This window comes from Aulonocara stuartgranti (genome assembly GCF_965226115.1).
Source record: "Aulonocara stuartgranti genome assembly, chromosome: 5".
Lineage (NCBI taxonomy): Eukaryota > Metazoa > Chordata > Actinopteri > Cichliformes > Cichlidae > Aulonocara > Aulonocara stuartgranti.
The window spans coordinates 5,791,728-5,808,419 of record NC_138943.1 but is presented as its reverse complement, the minus strand read 5'-3'; the positions used below and the strand labels follow the sequence as shown (position 1 = coordinate 5,808,419).

At 38.8% G+C, this 16,692-nt stretch overlaps 1 protein-coding gene across 1 annotated transcript; it reads right to left on the bottom strand.

The window, feature by feature from the left end:
- Positions 1–1,937: 1,937 nt before the first annotated feature.
- Positions 1,938–16,418, bottom strand: znfx1 (zinc finger, NFX1-type containing 1). The gene is made up of 19 exons (XM_082533753.1): positions 16,293–16,418; positions 15,366–15,452; positions 14,432–15,261; positions 13,763–13,997; positions 13,240–13,592; positions 12,887–13,066; positions 12,644–12,750; positions 11,574–11,812; positions 11,322–11,453; positions 10,917–11,065; positions 10,513–10,656; positions 10,302–10,419; positions 9,711–9,943; positions 8,602–8,741; positions 7,928–8,060; positions 7,196–7,363; positions 5,457–5,567; positions 5,206–5,301; positions 1,938–4,999 (listed from the first exon to the last, which is right to left on the bottom strand). The coding sequence occupies exons 2-19, from the start codon at positions 15,409–15,411 to the stop codon at positions 2,546–2,548; spliced, it is 5,868 nt and encodes a 1,955-aa protein (XP_082389879.1). The 5' UTR covers positions 15,412–15,452; positions 16,293–16,418; the 3' UTR covers positions 1,938–2,545.
- Between the last annotated feature and the right edge of the window lie 274 nt (positions 16,419–16,692).

Here is a 16,692-nt window from a genome sequence, read left to right as displayed (position 1 = left end):
AGCCGCTCATTTATTATTTAACACAGAGACATGGTTCACAGCAGATAGAAAAGCTTGGAGGTTAATGCATGACACCAAAGACCAGCATTTTAGTAAATTTGCTTTAGATCTTTAACCAAAGGACTACGTTCGTTGTATACTCTATCTATGACACTTCATCACACACTATTTCTGTCTGGTGGGAACTTTGGACCACAACCTGCTTTACTGATGAAATGCCTGCAAGGGAACATTAATGAGCAATTTTCTGATAATACAAACCCATTACCCTTAGCCAGCATAATACCAACAGTTCATTCTGTGAACGTAAACCTTGTTGCATTTTCTCAGAAGTAGATTAATACCGAGTGTTTTTTTCCTCTCTGTTTGCATTTTAAATGCAAGGAGGTAAAAATGTATACTCACAAGCCAGCCATTTATTTAAAAATAAATATTTATATTTTGTTGAGTTAAGACAAAGGTTGCATATGGAATACAAATACCAGATTCATTTATTCACTTTCTTTACTCTGTTTTTTAACCATTTATCCAATTCAGGGTGGTGGGGTTTGGGGAGCTGAAGTCTATCCAAGCTGTCATGAAAAATGTATCATAGAAAATAATCCAACACAGAAAATAAATAAACTAAAATTGCTAAATAAATGAAAAGTGATTTATTTAAAAAGCTGCCGAATGTTTCATATAACATTAAGACTATACAAATGTAATATTATCTTAGGAGAACTTTTCCTTATTTCTCACATGGACTCTTAATTTTTAACTGCTCTTACAAAGACTTCAGACACTCTTTATCTTTGGCCTTGGGGATTCTTTGAAAACCACTATTTAAAATAGCCTTTCTGTATTGAATTTTCCTTGTCATTCAGTATACATTTAAGCTCTTGTTAAAATACACCATGTCAATCACTAATCTTTTACAATGTATTCAACAGTTAATTTTGACCAGATGCTGTGGTCACATCCTTGTCACTGATTTCTTCTGTGTCTAGTTCACATGTTCACAAGTGGCTTTCCAATTTATTCAGGCATTAAAAAAGATGCTATGTCAGTGCCGTCAATCTTGACCCATTCTAGTTCAAGTGCTCAAATTCAAGGCTTTACATGAACTGACACATTATCATTCGTGGCACCTTTGCTGCTTTACCAAGTCGTTAAACTCTGCAGTTTTTTTTCTCTTCTCAGTGATCAAACCACAAATTGTATGTTGGAAGGAGTGGTAGGGAACTCGGTAGTGTCTATTGCATGGGCAGACTACCTGGAACTCTGACAATAACATATTTTAAGGCCACCTGAAATGATAGATGAGGCAGTCCACCCTGTAGGATATTACCATTTTTCTCAGGTGCTGCCTTGCCATCCAGCTCTCTCTCATCCTGATGCTTGAATACTATAAATACGGAAAGAGTGGCAAGCTTTTAAAGTTTGCTCAATTTTAACACTTGTCTTGACAGCAGATTTTTGTTGTTTTTTTCACCCTGCAGACAGCACAGTTTGCATTGGAGCTGTTTTTGTGACAAGGACGCATTCATCATGTAATAAAGTGATGCAAGCTGTTACAAAACATCAAATTGAAACTCAGCAACTGTGAGTCTTGTATAGTAGTGAAAAGGAATTGCAGCTATTTCAGGGTTGTTTTTATCACCTTCGCTGCCAATGATGTCCTGTTATAGACGCAAATGTTTAACGGTTGTATGTTTGTTTTAATGATGAGGAGAAACGTTTTGTTGTTTTCCTTTCATGCATCAGTTAGGTAATAGTTAAATGATATTTTTGCAGGATGGCAACTGAAAGTGACTAAGAACATTTTTTTTCATATATTTTTACTTGAATGTGTCTTTTTATGTAGCATAACAAGTACACTTGTTAATCACATTTGCTGAGCTTATTTCTCTGAGCCTATGGAGACCTATATAAAAATAAAGACAACAAGAACACGCTTGTATTTACAGACATTTTAATCTCATATGAACAAGCATTAACCATAATAACTATCAAGTCACTATTCACTGTTATTTTACAGTGTTTTACTGCCACCTGTTGTTAAGCCATAATGCAACTGGTACTTAATGGAGTCCTGAGCAACCAAAGACTCACCAAGTTTAGCATTATGAACTACCATCTATTATTTAATCTGTAATTTACAAAGCATTTAAAAATAAACTACTACTCATCATGTTTAGAATAGCAATACTGCATGATATATGTTCATAACTGAAGGTGGCAAGACACATGTTGACATACAAGCATAAAATATTTGCCAACATAAAATCTACATTTTCAAGAAAAACGTTTCAAAAGTACAGTTCATGCAAGAAAAATATGGTCTTATTAAAAGCTCTCTGCCTAATCCATCTCGTAGGTGCCATAAAGTAAAACAGTAAAAAGTAAAATTATGCTATTTTCCTTTGCCAAGTTATTTACACTGAGTACACTGACTTTAGTTGAGGCCCTTGTTTAAGTAAATCCACAAACTTTTGTCACTCATACATGTTCCAGCTAAGAGTCAAGGGTGGAAAGAAAACAACAGGCTTTTCTAAAATGGCTTTTAGAAGTCAAGTGGATTAAAGTTTAGAAGGTTATTGGCTTCAGACCAAGCAGGGTGCTGTGCCCCATCCATCTCTGAGGCAACTTGGTTGTCACTTGCAAGTTTATGGCTTTGCCCACCAATAGTAGCATTACAATCAGGACAATGTCTGCTCTCCATAGCCCCTCCACACTCTGTGATAAGATAGACATGGCCATTTGGACATTTGTACCAGTGTCCAGGTCGCATTTTCATGGCTGAGACAATCATCTTTCTTTCCTCGTCACTGATCCCCAAGCCACTGAGTGGAAACATCTCATCTAGTTTCTTCATGGCTTCCTTCACTTTTTGCTCATCTTGCTCAGTGAATTGACCCCACGTTTCCAAAATATCTCTTATTTTTTGTACGTCTGATTGAATTTGATCTGTTTGTCTCCTCTCATTTGCCAAATGGCAACGAACATTCAGTTCAGCCAGGAGACTGAGTCTCTGTAGCTCTCTCTGCAAATCAAAGACCTGCTGGTCTGTGAATTTTTGGTGGTAGCTATTGAGCCAACACACAAACTCTGCAACATTCTTCGAGAACTTGTCGCGATCCATGTCCATCATGTCTTTCTTCTCAATCTTCAGAAGCTTCTGAACTCTTATTAAGAAATCCATCTTGTTTTCCACTACCCATAGATCATTTGCTGTGAGGTAGGGTTTTTTCAGACTTTCTTTGATAAGCATATATTCCTTTTGGTCATCCATTTCATAGGTTCGAAGGTTTTCACGCCACTGAGTTCGAAGTGCTTTCGTCTTTTTTTCAATATCTGACTGCTGTCCATTTATCTTCTCCTTTACCATCTCTATCTCTTCCAGACTGCGGTTGATCTGAGATCCGTAGCGCAGATTATTTCTGATCGGAGTACGACACTTGGGGCATTCCTTTAGTTTTATGGCCACCTGCTCTACTTCATTTGCCTGGTTGTTATCATCCATACCCATGTATATGTCCATAGCTGTGTACTCAATGATGTGTTTACAATCCTCCAGCTGAATGAAGTAAGCGTCTGGCTCATTTTCAGTGCCAAAGAAAATCTCTGTGACGTCATCGTGGTGACAGATGCGGCATTTACTTGGACATTTGTCTCCGCACAGTCCAATGCACGGGTGGCCACAATCTAGGGTCTTGTTGCAGGGTTCAGTGCATGGTGGGCGATCACATGGCTCATAGCAAAGCTTATTGCAGCGATGGTGAGCACACTGCCATGCACAGGGCTCTATACAAGGAGCACATGGCTGCCCACATGGCTTCATGCACTTACTGTGAACACAGCAATTCTCACAAGGTCTCTGACAAGGGGGACAATCACCAGTGCAAGGTTCCTTGCACTGGTGAGAGCAGATGAGGAGACGTTCACATTTGTGATAACAGGCAAAGTGGAAGCGTCCCTGAAAACATTTGCCGCATGTACCACGGCAAGCATGTCCACATTTTAGCTGGTGCTCACATGGGGCCTTACATTCAGCCTTATCGATGCAATCTTTGTAAAAGCATGCATCTTCCTGGGTGTGTCCACACCTAAGTTTTAAGATGACCTTTACCTTGCACTTACTGGTGCATGGTAACCCACAGACTGACTCACATGGATGTTCACAGCTGAGCAACTTCTGGCAAGGCTCCTGGCATGTAAATGTGTTTGGGTCCTGGTGACAAGGAATCATTTGTGTGTGTTGACACTTGGGTATGATCTTCTCAACCTTTACTGGACAGTTCTTTGGGCATTCTATATGGCATAGAAGTGTGCATTTGTGTCCCATATCACATAAAATCTTCTCACACTTTTTGACACACTTATACTTCTTGTGCTCTGGGTCATATGGATGACAGACCCTAGTACAAACGTGGCCACAGTCTAAACGGAACTGGCAAGGCTGGGTGCAGCCTCCCTCGGGTGCTTGGCTGAAATCGTCAGCATTTGATACTTTTACCTCTCGATCTGGATGATTCTGACAGCACAGAGTCAGAGCCTTTCCAACCTGATCCTTCTCTCTCAAGGTGTGGAAGATTTTGCTCCACAGTTTGACTTGGTCCAGCATCACGCTGTTGCCAATACAGTAGAGACCTTTCTTGGCACGTGACAACGCTACACAGACACGATTGGAAATGTTCAAGAAGCCAACTTTAGACTGTCGGTTGCTACGGACAAGCGACAACAATACAATGTCATTCTCTTCTCCCTGGTACTTGTCTACTACATGCACTTTGACACCTGCAAACTCCTTGGCTGGCATATGTTTACGCAGACAGTGGAGTTGGCCAGTATAGGTCGTGAGGATGGTAATTTGCTCTGGTTTGTAGTCTTGCAAGAGAAAGTGGCGACAAAGAGCTACAACAAACATTGCCTCATGACGGTTCTGATGGCTTTTTCCATCTCTGATTTCTTCTTCTAGGTGGTTGTGGTCCACAAAGTACAAATTGGTCTTTAGGCCCTGTAAATAAACATTTAATAAACACATTCCACATTATTCTTTTATATTCATCGTATTATATTTTTTATCCTGTATTCTAGATATTGTATGCACAGCCTAAATTAGATTTGAGACTTAAGATGCATTTGAAAGTCTAGAGTAGTAAAGTTTTTTAAAAAATCCTTGCATGCAGGAGGCACTGCAGGAGAGCAAACAAAAACATGTACCTTGATGTTTTCGTACTCCAACACAGAAGGATGGTTTTCTAACTCTGTGTAGATGTGTGGGGTCAGAAGACGGGCAATTTCTGGCCTCATACGATGCTTAAGAACAAACAAAAATAAGGACCATAGATGAACAAATCGCATAGAGATATTGAGATATATATCTTACTGTCTTTAACTGCATAAAGATGTCTACAATTTAATGACTGATCCTGCAAGAAGATGAGAGAGCTAATATATGCAGAAAAACAAACCTGATAGTTCAGTCTGACAAAAGGCAGTCCCATGTTCACTAATCTCTCAAACATGGACATCTCCAGGTTGAAGTTCTTAGCGAGTTCATATACTGTGGCACTAGGGCGCAGCTAAAGGAGAGGGAAAAAAAACACTTGTTTATCATATGCATTGAAAGGTAAGTTAACATTAGACATCAGGTAATGCCTATATTTACATGAAACCTGTTAAATACCTGCCTATTTCAAGGCATTGCCTTCTGTTATTCCAAAAATAACATTACGACTTCTTTTTCTAGACTTTAAATGCAATGCACAGAGCAACATCATGCAATCTAAGTGAAGAAAAGAGCACTGAGTTTCCTAGCCATAGGACCAGGAGCATCAGACATAATTACTAATGAACAGCTGTTAAATAGTTCCTAGCCATTTGTAAGCACCATAAATACAAATATGGGAAACTATAAATGAATAAAATAAATATTCTTATATGGGTGTGTATTTGGATGGGAGTATAGAATGCATGCAAATGCACTCTAACTTTCTTTTGCTGTCGTTTTAGTTTTGCTTGTATGTATGTATTTGTGTATGTGTGTGTGTACGTATGTGTGCGTGTGTGCAAACCTAATTTAGCTAGAGGACAGAGCGTGATTGTGCATGTATGTGGGAGTGGTGTGGGGGAGGCAAGACAAATTCTAGTATAAATGTGAAGCATTGTGTTCTGCTCGATTCAACACCAAACCTGCGATTAATGACCAGCACAACAATGCCAGGCCTTATTTTACTTGGACAGTGTGATCCATCTACCTTACCTGCACAGATTCAAGTTTATGTTCCACAAATATAATGCTTTAATACTTGCCTCTAGAGTAAAAATAACTGCTATCGACTAACACTAATATGTGTCACCAGGATACCTTATCTAGTTTGTTCATTTGTTCTTTTTCACCACTTACTTAATTTGGTAAATTACAATATGAATAAACTAGAAAATATAACTATACTATAACTACACAAATAATTTTATCCATATACTTTGATCATGTGTAGCACATTAAATACTATTTAATGTGCTACACATGAGGTTCCATACTATTATGTTAATCTGATGTACATGATATAAAGAAGTATAATGATAAGGTGTAAAAACTGCCATTTATTTCCAACTCTGGGTTGCAAGAAGGTCACTCTTTAAGTCAACTTCATTTAAATTCCATTACTAAACTTTTAGTACAACTGCATGGAGCACACGCTTGTTAGTATAGTCAAATGTACACCCTATGTATGCAGATTCATAAATAAACATGAATAAACAGGGACACTAAGCAAATGTTAGTTTTTGGTAGTTGTTGCACAGCAAGAATATACCAGAGCTGAATATTGAGATGTGTGATAGAGTTTTGTGTAGCTGTGATCACATGCTGCAGATTGGTAGACAGGCTGCCTAGCCATATGTCCTTGGCAGGCCCCGACAAGTTGTTGTATAATAGCCTCCTGATGTCCAGGATATCACTGCGTACTCTTCTCTATCTCTTGTAATAGCTAGTATTTTTTTTTTGCTACCTTCAAGGCAACACACATAAAGATATAGAAAAGCACAGAGCATCTCATAATATGCTGTCTTTAAATTTTCATGTTACAACTGTGCCTTGTTAAAAACACATATAGTGATCCAAAAATAGTCAAGCAGAGTTAATAAACCTTGCAAGTCTCCTAAGTGCTCAGGAAACATCGCCTTGTGTGTCTGTGTCAGGTCTTACCTGTTGGTGGTCTCCAATCAGAATAAGGTGTTGGCATGCTCTGCTCAATGTGGTGATGGTGTGGGCTTCAAGAACCTCTGCAGCCTCTTCTACAATCACCAGACGTGGACACACTTCCTGCAGGGTTTGACGAAACTTTGCTGCCCCTGTTGTTGTCATGCCAACAACCTGGTGGACGGGATATTTGTTTTTTTTAAAGAGACAAGTTGACCTGAATTTGCTATTTATTTTTGTTGACTGTTAGTGCATAAGGTAGATATCAATCCTATACAAATGTAAAGCTGGAGTCTGTTGGATTAACATAAAGACTGGAAACAGTGGGAAGCAGCTTGTCTGTTTCTGTAGTTGTTTAACACTTGGATTCTTTATCGCCTGTAGCCTCAGTCTGTTCATATGGCCACAGGTGCTATTGGGAAAAGTTTTAAAACTTTGTAACTAACCAATAGGTTACATTACTGTAACATTACTGTCACTTCTTGGATTACCAGGAGAAATTCTGCTCTCTTCTACTATTTTTAAATGGAGGCACAGAAGAAAAAAGTATTTTAATTTGGATAATATACAGTTTTTTTCTCTTGCACAAAGATGCTTGCCACAAAATCTGGGCAAATGAAACCAAAAATAATTTATCTGTTAATGTTAGTTAAAATAATTTATAATAAATCTGATAAATTCTATATAATTTATGGTTAGGATTTTTAAAAGGAATATGCTAATTAATATATTCTGTACCGTGGCTTTTTTGAGGAGACAGAGACTTTCATGCCGTTTTACATCAGCCAATCTGTCCACTGCATTCTGGTACGCTTGTTCAGATAGCAGGGCTTTTTCGCGAAGCTCCGTCCTGTAGCGTGCCACCCACAACCTGAAAACACAAAGCCAATATGAAATAGTAAAACACTGAACTGACTGAAAGAGCCATGCAGAAGCCCTAAGATTATTATTGTTTTAATCTGAAATAACATGGAGCAAGAGCAAAAATATATAGTATGATTGACTAATATCTCTTCATTACTAATACAGCATATTTAAACAATTAAACAATTTAAACAATATACTGTTTGTGTCTTCAATTCCCTGTTTGTTAGTTTAAATGAGAAATAAAACTGTGTACACAGTTCTTTCAGTCCTGATTTTACAGTAATAGAAGACTAGATTTACATCTTGGCTTTCTGCTGTGATAAAATCCTAAGAGATACATTTTCTTAGTGATTACTTGATTTAATTATACACAGTGGGAATATACGAAGGTAGGTCAGGGAATAGAAAGAGTGTAAAATAAAAGGGGAATTAAGAAAGAAGGAAAGAGGACAGAACTGTACAGAGAATGCAACAGAAGGAAAGAGCCAGAAAAAAGGTACATAGTAATAAAAGAAAAGAAACGTTGAACACGGATGCAGACATACCGATAGAGCTTCCATCTGTCTTGCTGACTAAGAGTCCAAACATCAAACACGTTATCTTCCTCTCTTTCAGTCATAGCTGAGGTCTTCCCAAGTTCGTTTCTGATTTTTTTCTTCATCTTTTTCCTCTGGTCTCGTTGGAACTGTATTGATCAGGATGGTAAAAAACATTATAACCTTCTGAACCTCAGTTAACTAAGTGATGAATTCATATTATAAAGTAGATTTTGTATTATTTTTTGTTGTTTTCTTTTTTCTTTTTGTAATAAGTTGCCATAGTGTGCACTAGATACTGGATACTGGAGTTAGAGACATGGTTACATTGACTGACAGATGTTCTGACACAAGCATCTGGAGCTGATTGTTATCTTTTAGACCTCACCTCTTCTAACTACAATCACTGAACTAGATTTCTACACTTAGTTTATGCAGTTGATTGTTCTTGGAGCATTTTAATGTAAGTCTCTGACTAATATTATGGTTTGCTGTTGAGGGCAGACCATCTAAGAAGTTTGTGCTTCAATTTTGGTGAGTGAAATTCTAATGTTTCATTAGTTTGTTGAGCACTAATTAGCTGATGTGCCTGAGCACTGCACATAGGAAATTTAAACTAACTTCCTAGCATTAGGCGATAATTTAGTACTCTACCCTTTCACCTAAACATGGTAACTTCTGCCTCTCCAGAATAACAGCATGCGGGAGACAAAAACACTACCACTGAATCTTGTAAATGCAAGACCCTAAACCAAAAGCCCAAACTGCTGGGTGACTTATAGTAACTATGTCCATCTTTTACAATGCCTGAGAAATCTTTCTCCTGAAGCTTTTGGTTATTACACTTACACAGTATTCACAGCAACATGCCAAGTCCTATACTTATCATCAACAAAGGGAAACCTGAAACTGCCATCTACCAAACATGGATGTAAATAACATATTGTATGCTGTGGACTTAAGATGTAAATATACTTCCATTGGTCAGATGTTGATTTAATGTAAGCATATCCTTACATCAGACTCCACTCAGTCTGCTATGGTTCTACATCAATGTGCTCTTAGAGAAATGATAAACTCATTACGATCACTGCACTAAACCCTTCAATTAAATTTACCTTAAATCCTTCTTCACTCTGCCCAGCCTGTATTTTAACTTTATCCAGGTTCATAGCAAGCATGAGATCCTCGACTTCTCTGACAGCATCCTGCATTTCTTCCTTCTTTCTGGCATCTCTAATGCCTCTGGGACCAAAGTTGTCTTCAATAATCCGCTCTGCCTGGATCAGATCTGCCTCCTCAGCGATTTCAATGAGGTCCTCTTCTTCATCCACCTCCATTGATACTTTTTCTATATGTTACCCATTCAGAGCAACAGAATGGGTCAGAATGACAATTCTTTCAAACACCACAACAAATGCACATATTTCTTTTTTTATTGACACCTCATAAAGTGAAATAATTCTATTTTCAGCATGCTCAGCATATGGTATTTATGCTATTCAACATACTGTATGTGCATGATAAAATGTTTATAATCTTCACTGACAGCAATTGCTGATCTGAAATGACTGTGACAGCAGTTTTAAGTTTAGATTTAATGCTCATGTTGGTGTTTTGGAACCTTAAGTGTTTACATTAGATGAAAGTCAGTTATTAAATAATCTTTCACTTGTTCAGTTGAGCACTGCTTAGAGTAAAAGTCTTACCATCATTTCCATTCGCATTCTCTGTCTCCCTCTGCAGGAAGACAGTGGAACCCAAACCCAACCACTCCATCATCAGGTTGGGCTTCTTCTCATTCCAGGTCTGAAATTCATCCATTGCCTACAAATCATTTCAAACTCATGAGTTTGGACTCATTCTGTCAAGCTCATTTCATATGCATAAAATGTGAATTTCTTATTCAGAATGACTCACAGGGGGGCGATGCAGGCTGTCCCAGTGTTGGCGCAAGATGAACTTATGTAAGAAGATTTCCCTCAACACACCTTTCAAAGAACATTCCAACTTTATACTCTGTTCCTCGATCTCCTTCTCCTCTTCACACAGCTCCCTGTAAACCTGTTAAGCAGGTGAGCAAGCCACACAAAGCAAAAAGAATGATTGTGTGATCATTGACAAAAAAAAAACGAATAAGCGCAATAGAAAACCTATTAGATAAACAAAAGATGTTTAACAGGAAACAAAAGGCATTTACTTAAACCTGTTTCATCTTTTTATATATTCTGAGTCTTTTTCTTCATCTTTTCTGTGAACAAAAGGAATACACAAGGAGCATTTTAAAATAAGATTCAAACTGCAGTTCACCTGCAAGAGCTCACCTGATTATATGCATTACGCAGATGACCGGGCAGTGTTCGTCTGAAGTTAGGTGAATGGGTCAGCTCCCTCAGATTGAAACGCTTCAGGATCTCACTGTTGCTGCGACCTCCAACTCTCACTATGCCATCTTTTAAAAATTTATGAATACCTGAGATACAGAGTTAAAATAAATGCATGTCACATCCCAGAACACTGAAAGCTTTTTTTGCATTGCATTGTCCATTCCAGGAAACAGACCAGAAGGATAAATAATTAAATATAACCTGAAGTAGAGGTCTGTGGCCTTTTAGTGAATGCAAATACACTTGACACATAAGATTCTTTGTACCTGAAATTGAAACATCCTCTTCCGTGACAAGTGAGCAAACCAAGCGTGTTATTACGAAGCAGCTGTCGGTGCTTACCCTCAAGGAACTGATCCAGGGCGTGGTTGGTGTAACACACAACCAGCATCGGAGCCATGTCAGGTTGATCTCTCCAGCGTTCCTGGTTGGTCAAGAGTGCCTGAGCAATCTTTAGACCAACGTAGGTTTTTCCTGAGGCCAAAAAACATGTTGATTTTTGCTAGAGAAAACTTAACTTTGCACTTCTTAAAATTCTGTCATTCAACAAATAAAAATGAAAAACTCACTAACAATGGTCTTTCAATTGCTTACCTGTGCCTGGAGGTCCTTGTATGATAGACAGTTCTTTTGTGAGGGCCAGCTGGAAGGCTTTCATCTGAGACTCATCCAGACCCAACTCCTCCATCCTTGGCCAGGCCTCTGCCTTCAGACTGTGAAAGGGCCGTATTCTGGCCTTGTAGTCAGGGTCAGCAACAGATGACAAGTCATAATTATCATTTCTTCGAAGATAAGCTGGCGGTTGGACATCTGTCTTGCATTCCACGATGTACCTGAAAGAATTAAAGATCCTTAGTAATATATTTCTTTAAAGAAAATCTCTCCCTAAACAATTAAATCAGCATTTTAATATTGCAAGGACTTTTGCTTAACTACAGAAACTGTGCTGTTAAAATCAGGTTTCAATGGGAACTTTCAGTTGTCAACGGTAACTTTATTGTCCCCAATGGGAAATTGATTTGCAGTCTGTCCATACACAGAGAGACAAAAACAAGCAAAAAACACCCCAAAAAAGCCCAGACAGAACAGCCCAGATTTTATCATCAACAAAGTGCAGTGTGCAATGGCAACAACCCTTATGGTTTAGTGGTATTAACCATGATAATAGCAGCAGCAAAAGACACTCTATGTCTCTTGGTCTTCACTGCAGGCACTTACATGAGTTTTCCTAGTTTATTTGTCAAACTAGTCAAGTGTGGCAAAACCCTTGACACCCTTTTTATGTTGTAGTTCTGAGAGAAAAGGTTTAATGGAGTTTCATTTAAAGATACTGCTAGGCAACAAATATAAAACAATATTTTTTCAGTATTTGTTAAGGGTACTGAAGGTGATGTCAATATTTGAAGTATTGAAAAGATCCATATGTAAAAGTTTTTGGGGAATTGTGAGATGATATGATAAATTAAAGTGAATGCAGAACTTACTTTGACACTTTTACGCCAAACACCGCTGTCAAACCCTTCTTGCTACTATTTTCTCACTCAAAACTCTTTTAAAAATATTTGTGGTGTTAATTGTTTTGAAATAACTTTTGGATTATATAAAAAAAAACCTTGACAGTAAAATCTGAAAGTCCAGGGCAGCACATTGACACACATCCTTACCTTTGAAAGGGCAAATCATCCTCCCTCTGCTCCTGTAAGCCCTCTAGAACATACCGATAAGCCTCAAAGTAGGCAGTGGTCTCGACCATCAGAAACACTCGATCTTTCTGTGATTTTAAAAAAACACATTTTGTTCTTTGTATTTCTGTTTCAAATGACCACAGATATTTCTTACATTTATGCAAAGAAACTGAATGCATCATGCCCATTTTAACATATGGTGCAAACAATGTATTACTCTACCTCAATTCTTGCCAGCTTTAACCTGCTCTCCTCTGTAAATGTAATCTGGACCTGTCCTTCCTGCAGATGTTCAGGGTCTCGATCTGACACTGTGGCAAACAGGAAGCTCTCGAAGTTATCACTTGACAGGCATACCAGGGAGCCATAAAGCAATCTCTTGGAGTTCTGCCAGCGTACAAACTGTGGGTAAAATGGACAACCTGTTAGTAATATACATGTTTATATATGTCTTTACATTTGCCATTTAAATAGTGAATGACCAGTGTATGTATTAACACATCAGTGACACAGAATATACTTTACTGCATCATTCAAATGCCATTTTACAAAGACATCAACAACCAGAAGCTAACCTTAAGTGGCTGTGCGTCAAACTGGACAATGTAGGCAATGCCAGTGTGTGTGCATTTGGGCACCACTAGCTGTGTGTCAAAATATATTCTGATATCATCAAAGCGCTTTGTCTTTAGTGGGCTGTTGGTCCTTCCGATATCTTTTTGGTTCTGGAGCAATTGCTGAATCCCCTCACGCAGTGGTCGCACAAAGTCCTCTCTGAGCAGCCGGAAGTGTGTATCAAGGTAGAGGTGGGTGCTTGTGTAGCTCTGGGAGGTAATGTTAGGTCTAAGGAAAGGCCTATGCTCCTGTCGGAACTCCTGTGGAGTTGGGTAGATTGGTATGGTCCTGAAATCCTGTTGATCTTCTTCATCTAGGTTAGAAATGTGGAAGTATTAATAACTGTCCGATCTATACTAACATTTCAAAACCTTACAAAAAGATTTTTTTTCTGGCCAACTGCGTGGTATTTGCTTCAGGACAGTCTATCCAAATATGTGAAAACAAAGTGATTCAGTAGAAATATCTCCAAGAGCCAGTTACCTGGGTTACCACCACCAGAGGGCAGGAATGCATATGTGTCTCTGTCTGAGCGCAGGGTACCCTCTCTTGCTCTATTCTGGAGGTGTGTGATCAGGTCCTGAAGTTGCTCCACACTTTCCTCAATTTGAGGCTGAAAGTCCACACCTGATGCCCTCAGGCTGTTAATGGAGGCTTGGAGCAGTGTCAGTAACAAACTCACTGTATGAACCGAACTAGCAGGGAAGATGTTAAGCACCTAATAAACATAACAAGGAAAAAAGAATTTAGCTACTTTAAAACTGTTAATAAAAAGCACAGGAAATAAAAACAGAAATGCCTAAATAAGGTTTGTTTACATCTATGTAATCTGATTTTCTCAATAACTGTATCTTTCATTATGCCTTTTTCTCTTTGCACACAGGAAAAATAAAAATAAATGTGATTTATATATTACACTATCATTCCCACTGCACTGTATGTACATATAAAAAAATCTCACTGGTCTGTATTTTAGTGTATGAAGTACATTACAGTATACACACTGTTTGTACATAGTAAAATTACCCTTGTACTTTATTGCTTCATCTATTGAGCAATGTCCTCATATGTTTTTCAGATATAAAATCAATTATCCTTCAGCTGAATTTCCTATGTTTTGTCAAGTTTTCTATGTTTCATCAGTTTATTTACCTGTGAGAGAATCACCAGGATATTTTCCAGATGCTGTGGGTATTGTGCTCTGCGAGCAGGTTTGCTATCTGACACCATCCCCACAAGATAGTGGGGTAGAGAGGTGCAGAAGAACCCTGAATCTTTTATAATGCCAGCCAGGTGCTGCTGAGTGCCTCTGTCTGTCCTTGATTTAAAGGCTTTACTCAGCACCAAGCAAATGAGTTCGATAAGATCCTGCCTTATTTTGGTCTCACTGAGGAGATCTTTCACAGAAGGATGTGAGGACATGGTAATGGCCACTACAGATGGGTCTTTTAGAGAGAGTTCTTCCAGCGCTTTAAAGCCCAGTCCTCGGCCCTGTGGTGGCCTAGCTGTGCTGGCAGAATTTGATCTCCTTCCATTTCTATCTTGCCTGTCTCCCTCAACATCTCTTCTTTCACCCCTCCAACCTTCTCTTCTGTCTCCACGTTCTTCTCTCCCTGCCATCCCTATTCTCGCTCCTTGTCTAACAACTGGACCTGCTTCTGGGTTTCTTCCTACTTCTGATCTCCATCTCGCTGCACCTTCCCATTCATTTCTATCTCTTCCAGCACCTCTTTGTCTGCCTCCCCTTTCTGTATTGCGGCCCACCTCTGTTGCTCCTCTTCTTCTACCTCTCTCTGCACCTCCTCCTGCTCCACCACCTCTTCCCCTTCCTCTCCCACGCAGCTCTTCACTATCTCTTTTCCTTTCCTCCCTTTCACCTTGACTACTCCCATGACTTTGTGCTCTTTTTCTGTCTCCTTGTGCTCCCCTTTGTCTTCTCCTTCCACCTCGACGAGCATTCTCACTTTGGACAGTATCAGTATCTAGGGGAAAAATAACATTTATGTAATGAGACTAAAGTAACTAATTTTAGTTGCCAGATTTTCTCAGTTTGTTATGTGACTGCCATCACATACTGTATAATTACCATTATTAGGTCCGCTTCTCCCAGTCATTAACATCAAGCTTTCCATGGTTGTGCATGTGGTAGATGATGAAGTTAAGACCAGTAACACTGATGATTTAATAGTGAGAGGAAGGAGAAGAACTACATTTAAACACAATGCAACAATACAATGATTTAGAAATTTTGCCACGAGTCTATTAAAATAGAAAACACAACACAGCACTGATTGAGGAACAGTGATTACTTTCACTCTCTATCACTGGGTCATAACTTGTAGTGAGTCAGCCTCAGATAGAAAGGATGTTCTCATTGATTACATCAGTAAAATCTGGGGGAATCAAAGCTAATAGAGTTCATGGATGAATGGATATGTGTGTGTGTGTGTGTGTGTGTGTGTGTGTGTGTGTGTGTGTGTGTGTGTGTGTGTGTGTGTGTGTGTGTGTGTGTGTGCAACACGCGCGCGCGTGTTTTGCGACTATATTTCAATGTCCATCGTTGTAGGTTTGTTGGTGTGCGCTATAAACGAAACGTGCTATATTTGTTTTATTCTAATGTTGTCCATTGCACTGTATTCGTATGAAATGCAAATTCTTCCCTCTGCAGGATATTGCCCGACAGGTTTCCTTTTTCAAGAAATGATTCAGAGGTTTACACCGCAAGTCTTAGTCACGGATGTGGCAATAATAACACTCCACAGGCTGGCTGCCCTCCAAACAAGCTATACCATTCATATTGCCTTTTATGTGTCTGTCTGTCTGTCTGTCTGTCTGTCAATGACTTTACATGTCGTGTGCTATATGACTTGCAATTTTAGCTATCAGTTCGCATCACTGTTCTCAGTGTACACGCTATTATTATTTACTAAATAAGAAAATACAATAAGACAAATAACTCTGTATCCTAAACACTTCCTAGATAAGCGATAGCCTAAGAAAAGAGCGAACTTACCAAGCGTGACATCCGACCAACATGAATATTTTCCTGGTCAAACTTTGTCTAGCCGTCTCTCATTCGGTCTGTGCGCAAGCTCATCGCAGCCTCTTCTCCGGCTGTCGACTTCAGCAACCTGCTATTTAAGTGCTTTGTCATTTTCGTTTTCGTTTCTCCAGAACTAACACCCCACCTAGAAGACAGAATGGATTTGTCCTTTTATCCTTGACTAAAGATAGAGCGAGCATTAAATTAATTGAAAAGCATGACTATCTAGGACCACGTAAAATTTAGGTTTATTTTAATGTGATATTGGACACACATGTTATTATTTTTAAATAAATGAAACAGGAAGCACTGTATTGCATAACTATGGAAGTCTAGCCTAGTTAACAGTAATAACATCCTAAGTAATAAG